Source organism: Topomyia yanbarensis, chromosome 3, assembly GCF_030247195.1.
Source record: "Topomyia yanbarensis strain Yona2022 chromosome 3, ASM3024719v1, whole genome shotgun sequence".
Classification (NCBI taxonomy): Eukaryota; Metazoa; Arthropoda; class Insecta; order Diptera; family Culicidae; genus Topomyia; species Topomyia yanbarensis.
Window position 1 is genome coordinate 179,258,745 of NC_080672.1, and position 22,383 is coordinate 179,281,127.

The 22,383-nt window shown below is 37.1% G+C and overlaps 1 protein-coding gene across 2 annotated transcripts in view; it reads left to right on the forward strand.

Annotated features, from left to right (window-relative positions):
- The first annotated feature begins 3,823 nt into the window (after window positions 1–3,823).
- The window catches only part of LOC131693898 (rRNA N6-adenosine-methyltransferase ZCCHC4), a 270,281-nt gene continuing 251,721 nt past the window's right edge, over window positions 3,824–22,383 (forward strand). The window contains exons 1-2 of one of the 2 annotated variants that reach the window (XM_058982164.1): window positions 3,824–3,947; window positions 4,011–4,087. In XM_058982164.1, coding sequence (XP_058838147.1) covers window positions 4,084–4,087 — 4 coding nt within the window. In that variant the 5' untranslated portion in view covers window positions 3,824–3,947; window positions 4,011–4,083. The remainder of the gene's footprint in view (window positions 3,948–4,010; window positions 4,088–22,383) is intronic. The other variant, XM_058982165.1, reaches the window with a different exon arrangement.

The following is a 22,383-nucleotide window of genomic DNA, read 5'->3' on the forward strand; positions in this document are numbered from 1 at the left end:
CGCATTCGCACTTATTAGTGTTGTTAAAAACAAAGAGAGAGATTCGACTCAGTCGAGGTCTTCCATGGAATGAGGTACATTTGAGATGTTTGAAGTATACTCAAAATTAGGTAGATTCAACTTAAATTTAAGCATATTTAACTTAAGGTTGAGTATAAAAAACTTGTCAGTGAGTTGTGATGTTTGCTGTAGTTAAAGGGAAACTACCTTCAACACGGTTTACCTAATTTTACGTTATTCCACGATACCCCGAGATTGAGTCAAAAGAGCTCAACTTTTGGTAGTTTTCCGTATCCGTGTATATACAAGGTCTGCACGGAAACGAAAAACTACCTAAAATTGAGTTCCTTTGACTCAATCTCGTGGTATCGTGGGGGAACTTAAAATTAGGTAAACCGTGTTGAAGGTAGTTTCCATTTACCCACGGCAAAAATTACAACTCATTGATAGGTTTTTTATACTCAAATTTAAGTTGAATTTACCTAATTTTGAGTTCACCCCAAACAACTCAAAAGTACCTTCCTCCACGGAAGACCTCGACTGAGTCGAATCTCTCTTTTTGTTTTTGACAACACTAATAAGTGCGAAAGCGACGCACAACTCAAAAGTAAGTTAAAAGAACTTATTCTGCAGGTTGTTTTATTTAACCGTGTGGCGAAGATGGCACCAGGGTTACCAAAAACACAGAATAATCTGCATTTATGCAGATTTTTCTGCCATTTTTAGACCAAGAATCTGTATGTGAAGATATACAGATTTTTGCGTGTATGTACAGATATACAGATTTTTGAGAAGTGATGTTACCAAACCTATTTTAGAAATATTTTTTTTAGTTTCAGTAATACTTCCTCTGTGTCTTTCTCAGCTTAACGCTCTATATTAGGCTGTGCACGCTGACGAAGTCGACTTAAAAATTACTTTTACTGTGAGCCGTGTTTACAAACATTGCTTCGCAGATTAATGGGAGTGTTGATAAACACGGCTCACAGTAAAAGTCATTATTTATGTCGACTTCGTCCGCGTGCACAGCCTAAATAAAATGTATCTGGCACATTCTTTCGTGACGTTACAACGATTTGACGAATCTTCATTCGACAAATATGTTATAGCTTTATCAAATGAACGCCTACATCAAAACTTATTACAGATTCAGAAAGTAGCCAAATTTCACGAAAGATTCAATAAACATTAACTGAATATACTGGAAGAGGATTGTTTTATGACCGATAATGTAACGTGACGTTACAACGCGTGACAAATTAGAGCTTTCAACGTATTTCAATAGAAATCAAATCATCAAATTCTAGTATATTCAGTTTGTGTTGATTGAAATTGAAAGTTATTGCATATTTGTCGAATGAAGATTTGTCAAATCGTTGTAAATGTCACGAAAGAATGTGTCATCTTCACTTTTGAGAGCGGTCGCTCATTCTGAAAGGTAAAGGTTTGTAATACGCTCAGGTTAGCACCCAGCAAACGCCTGGCTGAAGTCTACTTCCAGAAACGTTAATTGAAATGTTCTGTAACTTTGTTAATTCCCATTGTTTTATCCGAAAATTCGACAACTACATTGGTCGACTTAGTGTACATAACATTATATATCAACAAGTCATTAAATGAAGAAAATTATTTTTCCATTGTGCACATCGGTAAAGTTCAAGTTTCTGGATGCAAATATCAGAACGATTTGTGGTGTTTTTTTGCGAAAATATAAACAGGCCCTTGCTTGACTGTTCTAAACCACAGGAATTAATATCTTCGATAGATAATCCACCAAAAGGTTAAACGACTCAACTGATTCAATACAGATATCGACACAGATTTTTCGAGGAGTAAATACAGATGAAAAGATTTTTTAGGACTAAAATACAGATTTAATTTTGGCAACCCTGGATGGCACTTTGGTATTCGTAAGATGAAACTTTGCATGAGTGCCCAGTAAACGAAATGGCGGACAGGCAGGTTAAACTAGATGCTGGCGATCGGTAGGCTATTGAAACGTTGTTCTAGGCTATCCGCCGCAACTTGCCGTTTACTGGAAAAGTAGTGTGGGTGCTGTGAGTTATCACAGTATAAATCGACTTGCTTTCGTCATAGCGGTCGTTCCGCTCCCATTGAATCGTGTGACCGCTATGACGTCGACCCGTTGTGCTTCTGGATTGTTTACATATTTTTGGTTGTCAACACTAGCAAACCGTGTGTTCTGCCACACCTATATATACAGCGTTGCCAGATTTACAGACATGTCTGTCTTTTACAGACTTTTGATGTCTCCTACTGACGTAACCAGAGATCTACAGACTTTTAAAGGGTAATAGTGTTTAGTAAAATTGCACTAGAATAACTGTTTTCGAATACGAGTGATTCCCTCACAATAGAATTCTACTTTCAATCTGTATTTAAAGAAAATTTTTGGGGTAACTAGGATTTACACAACCATCTACAGACTTTTACAGACATTTTAGTTATTCATCTACAGACATTTCAAAAAAACATGTGGCATCGCTACCTCATTGCTCCAAACGGACATGGAATTTGACGTATACACAATAGAAATACGTCAAATTTCATGCTCGTTTGGTTACGTCATGGCCTTTTGGCCACACTCTAACTAGAGTGCTCTATTCTTTCTCTATTATCTTTAGAGCACTCTAGTTAGAGTGTGGTCAAGAGGCCATGACGTATCCAAACGAACATAAAATTTGACGTATACACAAAAGAAATACGTCAAATTTCATGTTCGTTTGGATACGTCATGGCCTCTTGGCCACACTCTAACTAGAGCGCTCTAATTATCTTTGGTACAGCTAATCAGCCATGTAAACATAGCAGAGATGCCAAATTTTCAGACAAGTCTGCAAATTCGCAGACTTTTAATTAAGGTTGCACAGAGAATGCGCAAAATTCGCAAACGAAAAAAGCAGTTTTTTTCCACACCGTATGTCAGATCTTCATAAAAATCAATCAGCAGTACTGTAACAACATTCTACATACGCTGATTGATTTTTATGAAGATCTGACATACGGTGTGAAAAAAACTGCTTTTTTCGTTTGCGAATTTTGTGCATTCTCTGTGCAACCTTAAAGCTGCAGATTTTTTCGATGGCGCAGATATTTGCAGATTTTTTAGTTTGGATGCAGATATTTGCAGATTTTTTAGTTTGGTTGCAGATATTTACAGATTTTTGAATATAAAGGCTTTTGGTTACACTAGCTTTCCTGACTTTTTTGTGCTTCCAAGACTTTTAAAATTATCTCTGCAGACATTTGAAAAAAGTACCTGGCATCTCTGAAACATAGAGCGCAGCAAATGTCATTTCGGTCGTGCTGGCAGGGATGCCAAGTGTTTTTTCCAGAAGATCTGTAATATTTTTTTAAAAAGTCTTGAATTGTCTTGATGGCCAATTTTTTGAGGAAGTTACATCTATGAGCTGTATTTGGACATTTTTTTTGGTTGTCAGACAAATTTGTCTCGACTTACTGAAAATTTCTGTAGTTGTGCCCATTCGGAATTCATATGCTTAATTTTCAGCATAGAGAATCCGTGAAATAGATTAAATTTGAATTTCTGAGGTTTCAGCATTTTGGATTGCCGGAACTTCCAACTGATAAAAATTCGGAAAATTTTGTTAACTTTCAGCGAATACAGTCAAATAGTGGTTTAAAAATCAACGAAGCCTTCTTGTATTTTATTTTGTTATTTTTCATATTGTCTGGATAAGTCTGGACAAAATTTCTGAAATCTGTATCAGACAAAAGTAAATCTGGATGTCTGAAAGACGCCTAAAAATCTGAAAGAATCCAGATAAATCTGGAAGGTTGGCATCCCTGCGTGCTGGGGCATGTGAATAACACAGCGTATTTTGCTTCATTCAACCTGGCGAACAGCTGAATTCGCAGCAGTAAATATAGCGCGCAGCAAGTGTAATTTAGTTTAAACGTTTTCGGTAATGCGTGTCCTGGAACAATATAAGTAAAATAATGGATATATTTATTTTCAACTATTTTAGGTGCCTTGAGCTAAGTGTAAACTAACAGGCTTTCGTACGAATATTAAAAATACAAATACATGGATATTTAATCATGGGTAAGTATAATGTATTTAATATATCTTGCTCAACACTTGTTTTTATGTTTTTGACAAACACGAACACCCATACATGGATACGAAAAACTACCCAAAGTTGAGCTCTTTCAATCTCGGGGTCCCAGTCACCATGGCCAGTAGAAAGTTAGCAAAAGTTGAGCAAAGCGAAATTGATGGCAAAGAATTCGCTCAAATGCAACAACCGTTTCTGACAAAAACGGTTAAACCAACCGATGCTGCTCAATTTATCCAGAATCTAACCAGGAATGTACAGCCAAGATCTCTTTGTGCTTCCTGCCACATCTTTGTCAGATGTTTTGCTCGATTCGTGCTAAATTCTACCAGGTAGGAATTGCCAGGATCTTAGCACAGTTTATGTCCGAGTTATGCCAGGGTTTTGCTCGGCTCAAAATCAACGCAAATGCAACAACCGATTCCGACTCCATCGGTTTCAGAATCGGTTGTTGCATTTGAGCTGGAATTCATACTGGTTCCATTCAGGGTTTTGAATCAAATTCCGAATGATTTGACCGGGTTATAATATTGCACGTGTTACCATACAATGCCGGGGCATACGTTGCCTAAAATACTTTTTCTCCGCAGTTTTCTTTCTAGAGTTTTTCTAGTAAATAATAGCCAGGGTGGCCAGACCTACCGATTTATCGGTAGTCCTACCGATTTTGGTCTTCACTACCGATTCACAGACGACCAAGGAAAACTACCGATATTTTGTTATACCTACCGAAAACTACCGATTTTTATTGATTTTGGACACATCCTACTCAACTTTCCTTTTTTTGGGTTGGATTTGGTCTGAGATCTGTGTTTTCAGTATTTAGGAATTCTATGTCAACGATGTCAACACTACGTTTTTGGGACAACAACCCGGCCTACCGATAAACTTTTAGAGCACGTTCAGGAGTGTTTCAGTTTTAGATTCATAACTTTGGCAGTTCTATTATATAAAACTGAAAATTTTAAAACTAGATCTTACTGTCCCCAGCAGCAGTTTTAGCGGATGTTCTATTCAGTTTAAAATTCATGTCACGCTATGCCTTCAGCGTCGCTGCATTCAAATTTATTTTCCCCCAGTCTATCGGGTCTAAGTGTCTGTGCTGAAAACTTTGCATGTATTTAAAACACAGTTCTAAACGTGTTTTAAAATCAGCAACAAATAGAACGGCGTCGTATAACAGTTTTAAATTTTAAAACAAAACTGTTCGAAATTATAAAACAAAACGCTCTGCTGGGGATGTGAATGTTTCAGTTCCAGTTCTACTTTGAAACTCCTATACAAGATAAAACGCTCCTGAACATGCCCTTAGTGACCCTACACTGAAAAAAATCCAAACGTTAATTCTATTTGCTTCAAACCGCTTAAAATTCATATGAAGAAGAAATGCTATTGTTATCTCGCGCACACATACATTCTATGTGTCAACTGTATAAACTATGTATGCACACACATAAGTTATATGTGCATATTGTTATAGAATGGGGTTTTATGTGCCTAATAGTTATGAAATGTGAATGTAAGATTAATATTTCTTGTAAATACACACATTAGGTTTATGTGTCAGCAAATAGTGTCTATATGCTTCCGTTAATTGCAAAAATTTATGTGTAAAATCAATAGGCATAACGTTTACTTTTTTTTGAGTGTACCGATATTAAGGAATTCTATCTGGCCACCCTGATAATAGCATATGTCAAAAAGCAAGAAAACTTTCGACAGCCAAAATCAGTCAAGGTGGGCGACGCTTGAAGGACGATTCAGACGATACGTCAGCTTCCGTCAGCGTCAACGGAACGTCACGATTAGTTACATGCAGTTAAATGGAAACATTCACACATCAACGACACGGAACTTTGTGACGTACAGCACATGTGAACGGGCACAAGAGAAAAGTATTAAGGTTGCACAGAGAATGCGCAAAATTCGCAAACGAAAAAAGCAGTTTTTTCCACACCGTATGTCAGATCTTCATAAAAATCAATCAGCAGTACTGTAACAACATTCTACATACGCTGATTGATTTTTATGAAGATCTGACATACTGTGTGGAAAAAACTGCTTTTTTCGTTTGCGAATTTTGCGCATTCTCTGTGCAACCTTAAATTTATCCTGACGGAACGGTGACGTTCCGTTGACGGAAGCCGATGTATCGTCTGAATCGGGTCTAAATTAGCAAATTTATTTTTGCGTGTCATTGATGCACAATGTCGTATGTACAGGTATGGCGAAGAGGACTCTTTGGTATTCGTATTCGTAAGATGAATCTTACATGAGTGGTGTGAGTGATCACAGAATAAATCGACTTGCTTTCGTCACAGAGATGCCAGATTTGCAGACAAGTCTGCAAATTCGCAGACTTAATTTAAGCTGCAGATTTTTTGGATGACGCAGATATTTGCAGATTTTCTAGTTTGGTTGCAGATATTTTCAGATTTTTATGTTTTGTTGCAGATATTTGCAGATTTTTGAATATAAAGGCTTTTGGTTACACTAGCTTTCCTGACATTTTTTGTACTTCCCAGACTTTTAAAATTATTATTGCAGACATTTGAAAAAAGTACCTGGCATCTCTGTTTCGTCATTGAGTTCTTTGCGACCGATTTCACGAACACTAATGATGTTTCCTGGTTGAAAACAATCCCATTTACTTTTGCCGTCTTTGTTTATTATTTTCCATCAGCTTGTAATGTAGTATTTGTGTCATGTGGCGTGTACGTACATGAGCCGTAGAAAAGTCTATACAGTTCGTTCCGCTCCCATTGATTCGTGTGAACGCTATGGCGTCGACCCGCACGGTAAAAAAACTTTACCCATTTGTGTATTCAAATTGCCCATTTTCGGAAGTTATTCGAGCTGTCAAAAAAATTGGTATTTTTTTGTTTCTTATAATGAGTATTTTTTATCCATTTCACACCTACTCGATGAGGTAATGTCAATGGGTATGTTGATCTTGATAATGGGTGAAAAGCATTATTTCAAACGAGTTAACCTGCAAACTAAGGATAGTAGTGGAACCTGCAAATTATCGCCCTGCATCGGAGTCCGTGGCGGAAACGGAACATTTCGGCAATGTTCCGAAAACAACGTCTCTTTAGACTACTGAGGATGTTGAAAATATGCGCCAGTTCGGCATTTTTAGAGCAGCCAAAAGATCCAGCCATCAAAAATATACCCAGTTGGCGGTTTTATTTTGTTAAGTAGTTTTAGAATAGGATTTCTATATAGATTCCTATACTTTTATAAGAAAACAATAATGTGAAATGAATGTTATTTTATGTTTTTTTTTAATTCAGAAATAATTCTGTCGACAGTATTTTTCATTCTGGCGCGAATTTCATGAATGGGTATTTTTTACGCATTTTGTTGTAACAGTTCTGCGAAAAATAATGGGTGAAACATACCCAGGTTGACGTACAAGGTCTGTACTCATTAGAGATGGTCGGGTTCGGGTTTTTGGACCCGAAACCCGGACCCGACCCGAACCCGACGGGTTTCGGGTCGGGTTCGGGTTCTGTAAATTTAAGCTTCTCGGGTGCGGGTCGGGTTCCGGATTTTCAAATTTGAAATTCTCGGGTTCGGGTCGGGTCCGGGTTTTTGAAATTTTGGACCTTCGGGCTCGGGTCGGGTTCGGGTTTTTCAAATTACAAATTATCGAGGTCGGGTCGGGTTCGGGTTTTGAACAAAACCCATCCATTTCATGACACTGTTTGCGTATACACAAAATGCACAAATTTTGTAGTAGTGAGTTATACTTGGTAATACGAATGGATGACACATATAACCGTACCAAATGTTAGCACCTCTGAATCGCTAGAATTCGTCGTATTTTCTGGTGCTCAAATATTGTATTTTTCATTCTTCAGAAAATTCCGTCTCTTCAGATTCGCAAACTGCCTGAATTATTTAATTTTTTAAACGAACATTCATGAAAGAGCATTCAACAATACGTGTTTCACATCTAAAATCTCTTTGCGATTTATTTTTCATGATATTTAGTAATAAACCAAGTCAACAGGTCAGTTTGTCTTCACATCTCGTCCTGAGCAGAAGCAAAAATCGTCCCGCGCAAGTGAAACAGTCAATTCTACCTAAAAATCAACCGGTGCATATCGCACAAGCAGTCCATATAACAATAGCCTATACCTACTGTGCGATTTAGTGATGAGTGTCGGTGCCCAGCAAAAAGCAACTCAGATGCGGCCGAACTGTGTTTCTGTTGATTTTTCGAAATGCCCCGTAAGACCAGCCATTCGGGAAGTGGAACAGTTATTAACAGTGCAGATGGAACTCAATCTGGATGAAGTGAAAACACTACAAATGCATCATATCAAACATTGCGTGCTGATTTCGTTCAAGAACATTAACCAAGCTGAGTCATTCACCTCACGAAACAACATGCAGCACACCGCCGAATGCGGCAATGTTAAGTATAGCATTCCCGTATACATCGAGAACGGCGCAGTAGAAGTTTGTGTCCATGATTTGGCTACGCGTACCCCTGACAGCGTGATTAAAAAATGCTTGCAAAAATACGGAGAAGTAGACTCCGTTACACATGATAGATCGAGGAATTTTTTCCCGGGCATCCCTAACGGTGTTCGTGTGGTGAGAATGCGTGTGACCAAGCCAATTCCCTCATACATAAGCTTCACAGTGTTAGGAAGGTACGATGCTCTCATTCAACAGACATCACAAGTCACGTACCCAGGGCAAATTCCTACGTGCCAGTTCTGCACGAAGAAGCTGCACCTCGGAAAACCTTGCGTAGAAATTGTTAAGGGAAACTTAACCAATCCAACTGAAATCAGCCCAGAACCATCTTACGCTAAACCAGTAACAGCTGTAAAACCAACATCTCCGGATCAAGCACCAACAACCAGCAACAACAACAACAACGAAACGAATGCCGAAAAGTACGAACATACAATAAGGACCAATAAGAGTAAGACACAAACTGGAACATCTGACCGCGAGCAGCAGGAAAGTAGTACGGATGAGGACATGGACATGAACGACAACGAGAAAGAAGACAAACGGATCGAACCTCAAATTGCAGTGGACAACACTGGCAATATTTCGCCCCCTAGAAAAAGGATCTCAACACGCAGCAGAAAGCTGCGTCCGAACGAGACAAAAAATGTAACTTAGTTGTTTTTTTATTTATTGCAAAAAACGAACAATCGGCCTCATCGAGCTACCGCATTTGGGCCTAAATAAATTTAATAATTATATAAAAAATCAACAGGAATTTATCGGAAAATATCGGTTCAACTTTCTATAATGGAATATAAAGTTCGACAGGTACATTAAAACCGATGCCTACGCCGCGGCGACTTTTTCTCTACTTAAACGTACATACATTATACAACGTACACATTCGTACCCCAAAACTAAAATCGCTCTAATATGTCTGATTTTTATTAATTTTATAATTAAATTGGATAGTTTTATTCTAAGACCGTTCGTAAAGTAAAGTGTTTAAAAATATTCGTGTTTTGACTATTTAATTATGTAATATTTCATTTTGTATAGAACAAGTCTTTAAAATACGTCAAAATTCCCTTTTTCTTCATATTGCTATACTACCCATGATCGCATAGTTGTCCCGTTTTCTGTGGGATTTCCTATCTTTATGGGACTGATATGCCGTCTTGGGCAGTATAACTCCGGTAGTTTCAAATCAATTTTGACCATTTACACGACGTTGTGAAGCTTCTTAAATTTCCTTTTGAACAATTTTTTTCAAAAACCGGTCAAAAAGTATATTTATTCCGATGCTTTTTTGAAAACCAAACGCCAATACAAACGTTAAAAATACAGCAATATGCAGTAACAGAGATGAAACAGGAAGGCGTGGCAGGAATAGGTAGAGCCGGTGCATTGTACGTGTATATAAAGTAAGTATGTTCCAGAGCCTGGGCTGCAGAAGATAACGAATCGAATGATGCGTCTTGCATACTATATACAAATCATATTCACGAATGTGTTTTGACTCTTTCATCCGCAAAAGTAAAAATTACGATACCGATCCAAACGCATTTTCTAGTTACTTTGCTATAGTGCTTTGTTATACCAAATAACAGATACTATTATTCGGCTGAGTTGGAACTTATACAATTTTACACAAGTTTCTCGCTTACTATGAATCGATATTTTGCTTTTAAAAAAAGATATAAAAATTTGAGGAGTGAGGAGTGAAAACCGCCAAGGAGTGAAAACAGGTTACTAGATTATAATTGCAGCATACAGTTTAAACAACGATGTATGTTTATGTTGCCTTCGTATATGATTGCATTCTTCATAGCTTATCGAGTTGATGTTTTTTGATGTGCCGCATGCTATGACTATCATAAAAATAAAATTTGACCTGGGAACCATGTTCCTGAATTCCCGGAACTGGTCATCAAGTGTCTACATGTGTCCGGATACCTTCGTATATGATTGCATTCTTCATAGATCTTTGAGTTGATGTTTTTTGATGTGCCTCATTCCATGATTATCATAAAAATAAAATTCGTCCTGGGAACCGCGTTCCGGAATTCCCGGAACTCTTCATCAAGTGTCCATATGTATCCAGATGCCTTGGTATATGATTGCATTCTTCATAGATCATAGAGTTGATAATTTTTGATGTGCCTTATGCCACGATTATCATAAAAATAAAATTCGTCCTGGGAACCGTGTTCCGGAGTTCCCGAAACTCTCCATCAAGTGTCAGTATGTATCCGGATGCCTTCGTATATGATTGCACTCTTCATAGAGTATCGAGTTGATGTTTTTTGATGTGCAGCATGCCATGATTATCATAAAAATAAAATTTGACCCATGAACCGTGTTCCGGAATTCCCGTAACTGGTCATCAATGGTCCAGAAGTGTACGGATGCCTTCGTATATTATTGCATTCTTCACAGATCATCGAGTTAATGTTTTTGATGTGCCGCATGCCACAATTATAAAAATAAATTTTGACCTGGGAACCCTGTACCGGATATCCCAGAACCGGCCATCAAGTGTCCGTATGTGTCCGGATGCCTCCGTATATAGTTCCATTCTTCATAGATCATCGAGTTGATGTTTTTTGATGTGCCGCATGCCACGATTATCATAAAAATAAAATTTGTCCTAGGAACCGTATTCCAGAATTCCCGGAACTGGTCATTAATGGTCGACATGTGTATGGATGCCTTCGTATATGATTGCATTATTCATAGATCATCGAGTTGATGTTTTTTGATGTGCCGCATGCTATGATTATCATAAAAATAAAATTCGTCCTGGGAACCGCGTTCCGGAATTCCCGGAACTCTTCATCAAGTGTCCATATGTATCCAGATGCCTTGGTATATGATTGCATTCTTCATAGATCATAGAGTTGATAATTTTTGATGTGCCTTATGCCACGATTATCATAAAAATAAAATTCGTCCTGGGAACCGTGTTCCGGAGTTCCCGAAACTCTCCATCAAGTGTCCGTATGTATCCGGATGCCTTCGTATGTGATTGCACTCTTCACAGATTATCGAGTTGATGTTTTTTGATGTGCCGCATGCCATGATTATCATAAAAATATAATTTGACCCGGGAACCGTGTTCCGGAATTCCCGTAACTGGTCATCAATGGTCCACAAGTGTACGGATGCCTTCGTATATGATTGCATTCTTCACAGATCATCGAGTTGATGTTTTTTGATGTGCCGCATGCTATGATTATCATAAAAATAAAATTTGACCTGGGAACCATGCTCCGGAATTACCGGAACTGGTCATCAAGTGTCTACATGTGTCCGCATACCTTCGTATATGGTTGCATTCTTCATAGATCATCGAGTTGATGTTTTTTGATGTGCCGCATTCCACAATTATCATGAAAAATAAATTTCGTCCTGGGAACCGTGTTCCGGAATTCCCGGAACTGGTCAGAAAGTGGCAAATCTATATTAAACCTTTATTGAATTAATTGCTTGCTATACTAAGTAGACGATCTGATAAGATTTGTTGAAATAAATTAGTGTTTCTGTTATAATAAAGCATATGCAATGTAAGCTCATGAATGGCCACTTTTGGGAACCGCTCCCAGGAACTGGCCAATTCGTATTACTCATATATGAAGTGCAATTATTATGTAAGAAGGTCATTTCTGACAAATTCTTGTCGAAAAATGTTGAATTCTAGCGTTGTTTTGAAAATATTTATGAAAAACTGAAAATGGCCAAAAGTTGGTACCCTTGTTGGTACCCCACTGCAATCTGGATTTACTCCGGGGTCGTTGCTCCGAATACGATTTTTAAAGCATTTTCGAAAATTGGAATAATTTCCGGTTCTTTGGCAAAAAACTGCATCAAAATCGATTAAACAGAAAAAAAATTATGGCCAATTGAACGTCGATTTTGGTGTATCGAAGAGGGCTTGGTAGTTTGAAGGTTAATGGGTTATTCCACTTTTATTGAAAATGAGTAGTTTTCTACGCATTAATGGGTACTTGATTTTATCAGTGCGATGTGCTTCTGGATTGTTTACATATTTTTGGTTTCCAATACTAGCAAACCGTGTGTTCTGCCACATCTATATATACCTCATTGATTGATGCAAGCATGTTACCAATACATGACTTCAATCGTGTGATGGAAATAGAGCTTGTGACAGTATAACATCAGTGAATTTTTTTTCCGGGTGCTTTACATTGATTTGAAGATAAAGTCAGACGACAGTTTGGTTCCAGTACTCGAGTAAAAAGGAACACATTTCGGAACGATGCTTCTCACCTTCTATTTTAAAAATAGGATTTTTGTGACGTTCTTCTCCTTTATTCTACCACGATTCCCTAAAAATTTTCTTGCACTGAATTTTAAAAACCGTTACATTGTTAAATTGAAGCTGATAAATAGAATTTAATTCCATAAAAAATAAATTAACAGAATCTTTGAATAAGGAAACTCGCCAATAGAGGCATGTTTATCTGATTTCTGAAATGTCGACCGCATTTCTTCTTTTTATATATTTTTTCAGCATTCCATCAAGACGCTTAAAAGGAAACTATCGACAGTTTTTGTCGCAGATTTTTTTAGGGAAAACCGAATTTGATTCGCTAGTTGCATTTCGACGAGAACATTTCAAATGGACCCATAAACAAAACGTAAACAATTCCGGTTAATACTTCAAATGGACACTAACAAAGCTTTATACATACCTTAAATAAGCCGATTCTGAAGCCTAGCTGTTGGCGAAATAATGGATTATCGAAAAGGCACATAAGCAAAATAACTTGTTTTGCTTATGTTCCCTTTCACTTCCCCTCAAAAATGAACGGTTCATATACACCAAACAAAACGGAAAAAAATGTTTATGGGCCCTTTTCTTAATGAAAAAGACTATACTTGAAAAGGGAACAAAAACATCGCAACACCAAGAAAGGGATCAAAATAAACGTCACATAATCATTTGATGTAAACAAAAGGACTCACCCGCACGCACTATAAGCTAACGTCTCGCCGAAAAGGGATTATGGAAGAGGGCACAAAACCAGAGCGATGTTTCAAAAGGGACCAAAACATTTATCTGCAAAAATCGTTCAAAACACTTTTTTTTTTAATAAATCTGGTGTATTATTAGGAAAAAATGGTTAATTTACGGCATTGAGTTGTTTGGTGCTTAAATCAAGCTCCTGTTCATAAATGGGAATATAAAGCACGAGGTAATTTTTCAGACGCCATTTTCTCAACATGAGCATATTGTATCCCTGAGGAATTCCACGGGGAAGTGGCCGACCATAAAAATCCACCATCTCCGATTTTAACAAAAATTTGCAGCTATGTTTGGTTTATGAGTCTCCATGACTTCCACAGGTTATTAGGCCATTTTGACTCAAGAGCTTTTTTTTAAAAGGGCGTATGTGTTTTTGCATGCACAATGAACAAACAATAATAATACGAAAACCATAATTTGTTCAGCAAAACTATTCGAGAATGAGTTGCAGGGCATTCATTAATCTTTGTTAAAAAAATATACACTGGAAAAATAATTGTGCCGATTTTCAAAAAATTTATAATTTATATTAAAAATTGGAATTAAAAAAACCCATTTTTTAATTTTTTATTTTTTGCCAGCGAAACCCTAAATAAAAAAGAAATATTTTAAGTCTAATTTTATGATGGAGAAGTTATCAATAAAAAAGTTTTTCTAACAACAAATTTGTACATGTTTTTCAATTCTATACTATGTTACAGACAAAAATATATTTTTTTCATAGAATGTGATTTCCAATGTCATTTCGAATCAAAATGCTCTTTACAAAAATCTTCGAAAATGTAGTCGTTTTCAAGATATTTTAAATTTTGTTTAGACAAAAAGTAATAATTCGTTAAATTACGCCCTTTTCATAAGTTATTTGCGTTTCTCCATCAACAATCGTACGATTTTCATAATAGTCATGATAAGTTCTACAACTTACCTCTTGACACCAAGATGGTAAGAGGATAATGTTGCAAGTTATAGGTCCGATTTATAAAACCACTATCAGTCATTTTTTATACTAAAATTTATTTCATCCTATTATATACAATTCCTATCTTCTATATACACCTTAACACTTTGTTCGTTTATATATGCTAAAAATACTTGGTGTTTCGTCATTCGAAAACAGTTTCGCGGGAATTTTATTTTCTGAAATAGGAACAAAAGAGTGATATTTCTGTGTACCTGGAATCATTTTTGCCTTCTGATACAGGCTACTCCATTCAGCTGCTCCCTGTTCGTATTCTTCTTGTGATACACAACAAAACGAATTTTTTGTTAATTGTTCATTACTTTGCTGGTTAGCCCATTTATATAACTCTTCTGCACTTGTGATTGGATGTTCGTGTGCTATTGATAAGCTCGCTTTTCTTGCCATTCGTTTCAATGTCCCGCCAATTGCGTCACAGGGTCCTTTTCCATGAGAAGTTGCAAAAAAGTGCCACTCAGCATCAATGTTATAATTAGTTTTATATTTACAAAGACTAGCAAAAAAATTTCTATTTTTGTATTGAGAAGCAGCTCCATCAGAAATAAATATAGCCTTCTTTAATTGCATTTTTGGTTTTAGAAAAGTTAGTAACTTTGAAATGAATACCTGCACCGCGATTGTATCATGTTTTAGAACTTCGGATATTATTACAAAACTTATTTTTTTATTATTCCAGAGTCCATATAATAAATAACAAACGGATGAATTGTAGCTTGATCATTGTTCCAATAACTACTCTGAGAAGCATCCTGCAAAACAAATGAATAATTCTCAGAAAAATCACAAATTACTAAAACTTCGCCTATTTTTAAAGACGATTTTGATTCATTTAAAAAAATAGACTGTTGATTTTTTATATAATCATGAGTTATCAATTTTTCCAACTTCTCACCAAAATATGTTACAAACTCATCAACTGGTTTGACGAGTGTTTCTAGATTACATCTATCGGTAGCAACCCATTGTTCGAAAGTTATTTCTCCAACACAACGTTCCTCCAATTCTTCCGAAAAATTGTGTTCAAACATTGAAAGATTTGGACAGCGGTCACATTCACGAAGATAACAATCTTTTGATCTTGACGATGCACTACACAACATTTTTTCGAAATACAACTTGTAATCTTTTTCGAAAGAATATTTTTGTAGACTATGGAGCATTAAAATAATATTCTCGTGAATCGTACAAACACAAATGTTATGAGAACCTGAACTTCCTAATAGCTTGCAATTCTTCGGTCTCAATGATGCAAATGAACTAAATCCAATAGTAAATTCACTAATTTCCTTAAGCCTATTAAAAGCCTCTTTCAATGAACAAATTAACAGACGTTTTTGTACATGTTGACGCTTACCATCCTTTTTCACAGAAACATAGTCGTTTAGCCCAGGCATGGCTCTGCTAATCTGGTCGCTAGCATAGAACTCCAACACCGTGTTTTTTGTTTGTGAATCCAAAGTATGAACCATCTTTTCGTTGTTGTTGTGATGTTTTCCTTCTGCTAACAACCTAGCTTGCGATACAATGTGTTTGTTTGCATGAAATTCATCCATCTTTTGATTTGACCAAGATTTTAGTAAAATAGACAATAACCTAACTTGATCGTTTCTTGAACATCCTGAATCTGCAAATCTCTCTTTCAGTTGAGAAATTATATCATCAAGGTCAGCAGCTTTCGTTTTTAATAACTCCAGCTCATCATTTTCTACATTAAACCCGAATAAATGTTTTCGTATTCCATGTGAAATATTCGAATATTTACTATTGGAATAATTGACTTGTTTAAGCTTGTTTATTGCTATTGGTGAAACGTTGATTCCCAGGACTCCTTTATTGAATATTTCAATGTTATGTATTCTGGAATAATCCTGCACATCGCTTTCTTGAGTAGATGCTGAGAAGATTGATGTAACCGATGGTATGTCTACTGGATCATATCCTGAAGGTGATGTTTGTGGTTCTGTAGTGTAGATGCTCGGTAATTGCAGATATTTTATATTGTCAGAATTGCATGCCTGCAACCTGCAAGTATCACATATAAAAACAGACTCATCCAATTGAATTTTACACTCTGTGGATTTTAAAATTTCAATAATTTTTTGCGTTACTTTGCCAAGCTTCGATGAACACCGTTTACTAGGAAATGGCTTACAACACCTTACTTTATTGATATCCATAATAATTTGCTCATGTTGACACCTAAACACCGTACTGACTAAGTCTCTTTAATGTGTTAACCTATTTCAATGTAAAATATAGGTAAGTTTTAATACATGGTTCATACAGGTATCAACTATTTTGCTTCAGAAAACATTGGCAGGTAAAATCTATGTCCTATGGTTTCTCCAGAATAAAGAATAATTCTCAAATGTGCGACTTAAATAACGTACAAATTGAACTATTATCCGAATATTATCAGCTTGGCGCTGAAAACATTTTTCGAGAATTCAATTTCTATGTAGTCAAACATTTTTTTTATTATTTTCCTGTAGTTTTTTAATGGTTCGTTATACCCGCATGCTGTAAAAAGGAAAGTTGTAGAATGTATTATGACTATTATGAAAATCGTACGATTGTTGATGGAGAAACACGAATAACTTATGAAAAGGGCGTAATTTAACGAATTATTACTTTTTGTCGAAACAAACTTTAAAATATCTTGAAAACGACTACATTTTCGAAGATTTTTGTAAAGAGCATTTTACAAAATTGGACGGCTCTTCGTGGAATTCCTCCCCTGTCAAAAAAATGCGGACGAACATGGTCAGGCAATTTAAAAAGTTTGACGTTTGATTTGTGACCTGTGATTTCTTAGGTCACAATATCGTCGCTTTGGTCAATGAGCCCAGCTTGTATATATTTGTAAATATTGTTATTTTTTGTCGTATGAATAAATAACAGTGTACGGTCTATCTCGTGTATTTGACGACGCCTGTTCTTTGTTTATACTTCGAAATTATTGTTCGTAAATGTCGAAGTAGAATTTAAACGTCAAACCGTTATTACTCCGTGCTTGCATGTTTGAGTCGCGTTTAAGTTCTGCTTAATAGCCCAGGTTGGTGTCAAATGTAGGTTTCGTTATTTATTTGTTCAGAGATTTATTCACTTATTTATTTATTTATATATTTATGTGCTTATTTATTTATTTATTTATATTTGTTATTTATTTTGCTTGTTTATTTATTATTCATTTTGTTATTATATTCGTTATAATTGTTCATTTTAAAAAAAATCATGGAAACAAGTACCGCACGTTTAGCATGTCAATACATTGTACTAAAATTTGAGCATATTTCGTGACACCAACCAAAACGATAACATGTTTGTAAACGTCACTCTGTTCTGTCATCGCATCATCACCGTCATCAAATGCGGGGTGGCAGGATGCGAGGAGGCGCGGAGGGTATGTGTTGGAAAGTGGACAGGGCAATGATAAAATGTACCGCGAAATCTTAATGCGGTCTCTAATAGTTAATTGACCCGGAGGAGTGACGACCAGCAGCAGCGAGTCATACGCAGATTGTGACCGTGCGTTTCTTCCGTAGTATAGTTTGTGTTGATCCGTAGGATCTTGATGACCGTTGAGAACATCCACACGATCGTTTGGTTCTGTTCGGTTGCTCGAGCGGGATAAGTGTGGCTACCGGTTTTTTGTGAATTAACGACGTCCGACGCGAGTGCAGAAAAACGGTCAGTGATTGGCAAGCCAAAAACGCCATTGTGGACGCCTTTACCCAAGTACCGGTAGGGTAGGGTCCATTCGACCGAAAAACGTTGAAAATCTCGCTTGATTGATAGTTAGACACTCGTGTGTGAAAAGTGCGCGCAGTACCACTCCCCGGGTCCCGTAGTGAAACGCAGGCCTCCGCTACAAACAGGCCGAGTTGCTGCTTCTTCAGGAGTCCCCCGTTGCCGTCCCTCGACGCAAACGGCGTTTGTTTCTACACCACCATCGGAGCCCGCCCCGCATCCAGTTTGCTGCAAGTCGACCAACGTCATCACGGCCGCAACGGTATCGACAGAAGGAGGTTTTTTTTGCTGAATAAAAGTGCAAGTAAAATTATTTTGTTTTTTTTAGCTATTCTGGCTTTTGCTTGAAATTTAAACATTAATAAAAATAGTGTATGGTCTGTATATACAAGTTGTGTCGTCCATTTTATTTATAGTGGTCCTTTTTGGTACTTGTTTCCGCCGAAAATTAATTACGATTCGCTCAGTGACCATAGTGTGGGAAGAAAAGTCCACCCAGTGTGAATTTCTCCAGGAGACAACCGTGAAACGACCCTAATAGCTGGTGAGTACAGTGTGGCCCCACCACCACAATAAGAACGTTACGAAACCGATACGTAACAATTGGCGCCCAACGCAAAATAAAAGAAAAAGTGATTTGTTTCCAAGACCAGAAGCAAATCCCTTTTTCGTTGTGTCTCCCGGAGAAATTCAATTCACATGGTTCACTTCATTAATCGCGAAGTCATTGGGTCGATATCCAAACTTGAAGTTGATCCTGAAATTATTTTGATTTTAATTATGATTAGTGGAATTGCGAATTGTTGCGAGCGATGAAAAATTGTATGTCTGGCACGCCGTCGTTTGCTAGTGCTTGAGTAGAAAAATTGATCGTTTGTTTTGAACATATTTCATACACAGGTAGCATTGATCGGATTGAATTTGACATTTACTAATACCATTACATTTGTTTCTGGTCAGGTTTTTGTTTACTTTTCTAGCGGGTGTTAAAACTATTTGTGGTTTGTGATAAATTTGTTATTTTTTGCCTTTTTATACAATGGCAATGGCACTGCTCACATTCGATCAAGCTAGTGAGCTGATCCAAGGTTGGTATTTTAATATGAGTGTGGAGTTTTTAGCCGACGATGAACTGAATTATGAACTGACTGCCCGTTCTGTCAGTTTGTCTATCGGTCTCGATCGCTCACGAAAACGCAAGTGGCTGCGAGACCAATTGAAGGTGGAAAGGGATGATCCGTCGGGAAAATGCCCACGAAGAGTAGTGGGTGATCCTACTGTGGAAGTCGAGGTTTGTACGCATAAGTTTACCGAGTTGAAATCGTGTTTGGAACAGGAGGATGATGAGGAAAAGAAGGTTTGTTCCACTAGAATGGTACACGTCGGTATGCGTTTAGTGACTGTGTTGAGGGACTCGCGGGGGTCGCGTAACTTGCACAGTCAATTGCAAAATACGGTGGTTGAATTAGCGGAGGTTCTTGAACATTTCTTTCGAGGTTCTGCTTCATCTTTGCAAAGTGATCAGCAAGAGGGAAATGATATTTTAGCTCTGTTGGATGCAGACATAGCAGATAAAAATCCTAGACCGAGAGTTTCCGTTCTTAGTCAGGATGACCTTGATTGGATCCATTCGTTGCAAGCGAGAATTACGGATCTAGAAGCCGATTTAGCTCGACGAAGAGAAGTAAAAGATGCTGTAACTCAAACTCTTCCCGATCATGCTCAATTTACTTCATATTCACAACACCCCGATACAAATTTCAGAACATTTCAAAACTATAATTTTCCGCCTATAAAGCCTTCCAATTCATTCGATACTTCATCTAGTTACCATAATTTTCGAAATATCCAAGATCGTACATTACATTCTAACAATATACCAGTTCCCAACAATACATACAATATTCCCTATCATCCGACGGGAATTTCTAGTCCTACTGGAGCAAATCCCGAAATGTACAACCATGCTTCGGCTATCCCATCTTTCCCTAAGACTATCAGCACCGGGCGTGGGTATAAGCAATTTCCTAACCGTCATCGACACCGCACCGGCAGTTGGTAAACAGGTTGGGAAATGGAAACTTATCGTTTCGGTTTACAGTGAGTGTCTATATTTGGTAACTTCTTCCAACCGACGCCAACGTTGCTATTCGCAGAAAGGAGGCACAACAAAGGAAAATGTAAAAAATAGGATCTCGCGATAAATGTTATGCAGAAGTGTTCTGCGTGAATTTTGATTCGACTCGTGAAAGATTTTTATTTTAAATAAAATTATGGATTGAGCAATAAATTATTTGATTGAATTCAATAACATTTTTTTTAAAGTTTACAGAAATTAAAACAATTATTGAAATTAAAAGTTTATTGTAACTTTAATGAAAATATACTTTCAAACCTCGATTCACACCAATTATTTTGTCGTTTGATACAATGAACAGTATTTGTTTGTATTCAATTACCCACAGTTTTGATTATGCTGTATGTTTTCTGCGTGGAAGTAAAAATGATTGCATATAAGCAGCTTGGATTGAACTGGAAGATGTAGCATTATGTCAAGCTGGACATGATGTGTCCCAGGATCCGATTGATGGGATGCTAGCAAGAAGCGGAATTTCATTGGCTTTGAAGCTTGTAAAAGCCCGAAAATTTTTATATGTGGAGGCCAATACGAAAGCTAATGATAGTGTCCAACGAAAATCGAAAATCGCTGCGAACAAATGGTGATGATTGTGGGGACTGTGGAAACTAAGATTCGAGAAGAAAGAAAATGCGTGTATTTTTCTCGCGCAAAGTTTTTAATTCAGGACCAGTAGTAAAAAGAAGATCACAACGATAATGGTTTATCACACACTCTGCAGCGCTTAGTTCAAAAACGCTGGATTTAATTGCTAATAGGTACGCATGGCAGGACACAGATCACACCTGTTATATCATCACCATCTCATTTCATCCGGTGGTTCATCATATTTTCGAGGGATAATATTGTGTTGTGGTCTACAGTCGTGATTCGCTGGTTGGACACTTTTTAACTGGACCGCTTTTTGTTGGGCCTCCGCTAGTTGGACCATTGTCCAACTAAAAAGCATCTGAACGTCAAAATCTCGTGCCAAATTTACTTTGACAATCAATCTGACAATATTTAGAGATAAGAACAGATGCATTTACACTGCCAACATCTCCTTTGGAGAGTTTTTGACATTTGTCAGTCGGTCCAACTAGCGAATCAAATTCGTTAGTTGGACAAGGCTGTGGCCCAACCAGCGAATCACGACTGTATACTACCCAAGATCGCTTATTTGCCCCGTTTTCTATGGGATTTCCTATCTTCATGGGACTGACTTCAGATCATAGGCAGTATAGTGAAATGCATGAACGTGAATGCACTTGGAATTCAATTCACTTAGTCTGTAAATAAGGGGAGGGCGGGAGTAGACGGGGTTGGGTGGTTGTACTTAACTTATAAAAATGATATGTTTAATACATTTTAACATTTCTAATATTGTTCTTAGAAACAGTAACACGAAATGTTAATTAACTTTATAATTTATTTTTGGACAATGAAATTGCTTGTTTCAAGACGTTTATTATAAATTTAAACTAGAAGTATTCCGCATCGAACAATGTGGAAATATCCTATAATTCTAGGATAGCCACTTTTGTTAATTCGTTGCAATAGTTTTTGACTTACTCCGACAATTTTATGCAAACTGTGACAAACAAATATAACAATTCGAAGACTGATTTGGGAAATACATCGATGATATTCAAAAGAGCACATCTGAACATTACATTACATTATTGTCGCTTCAGCTCATCGCATCGATGCTAATGCATTTGACAGGCGAAGATCTAATAGAATTTCAAATTGTTTGAGTTAAAAGTTGGAGACACAGTACGCTACTTCGAACCACAGAGAACAGACATCCATGATCGAACAAAAATATTTAAAAAACGTGTGTAAACATCTGAATTAATATACGATAAACAATAGCGCCGCCACACCAACCTATCCCAACTATCCGTCAAAT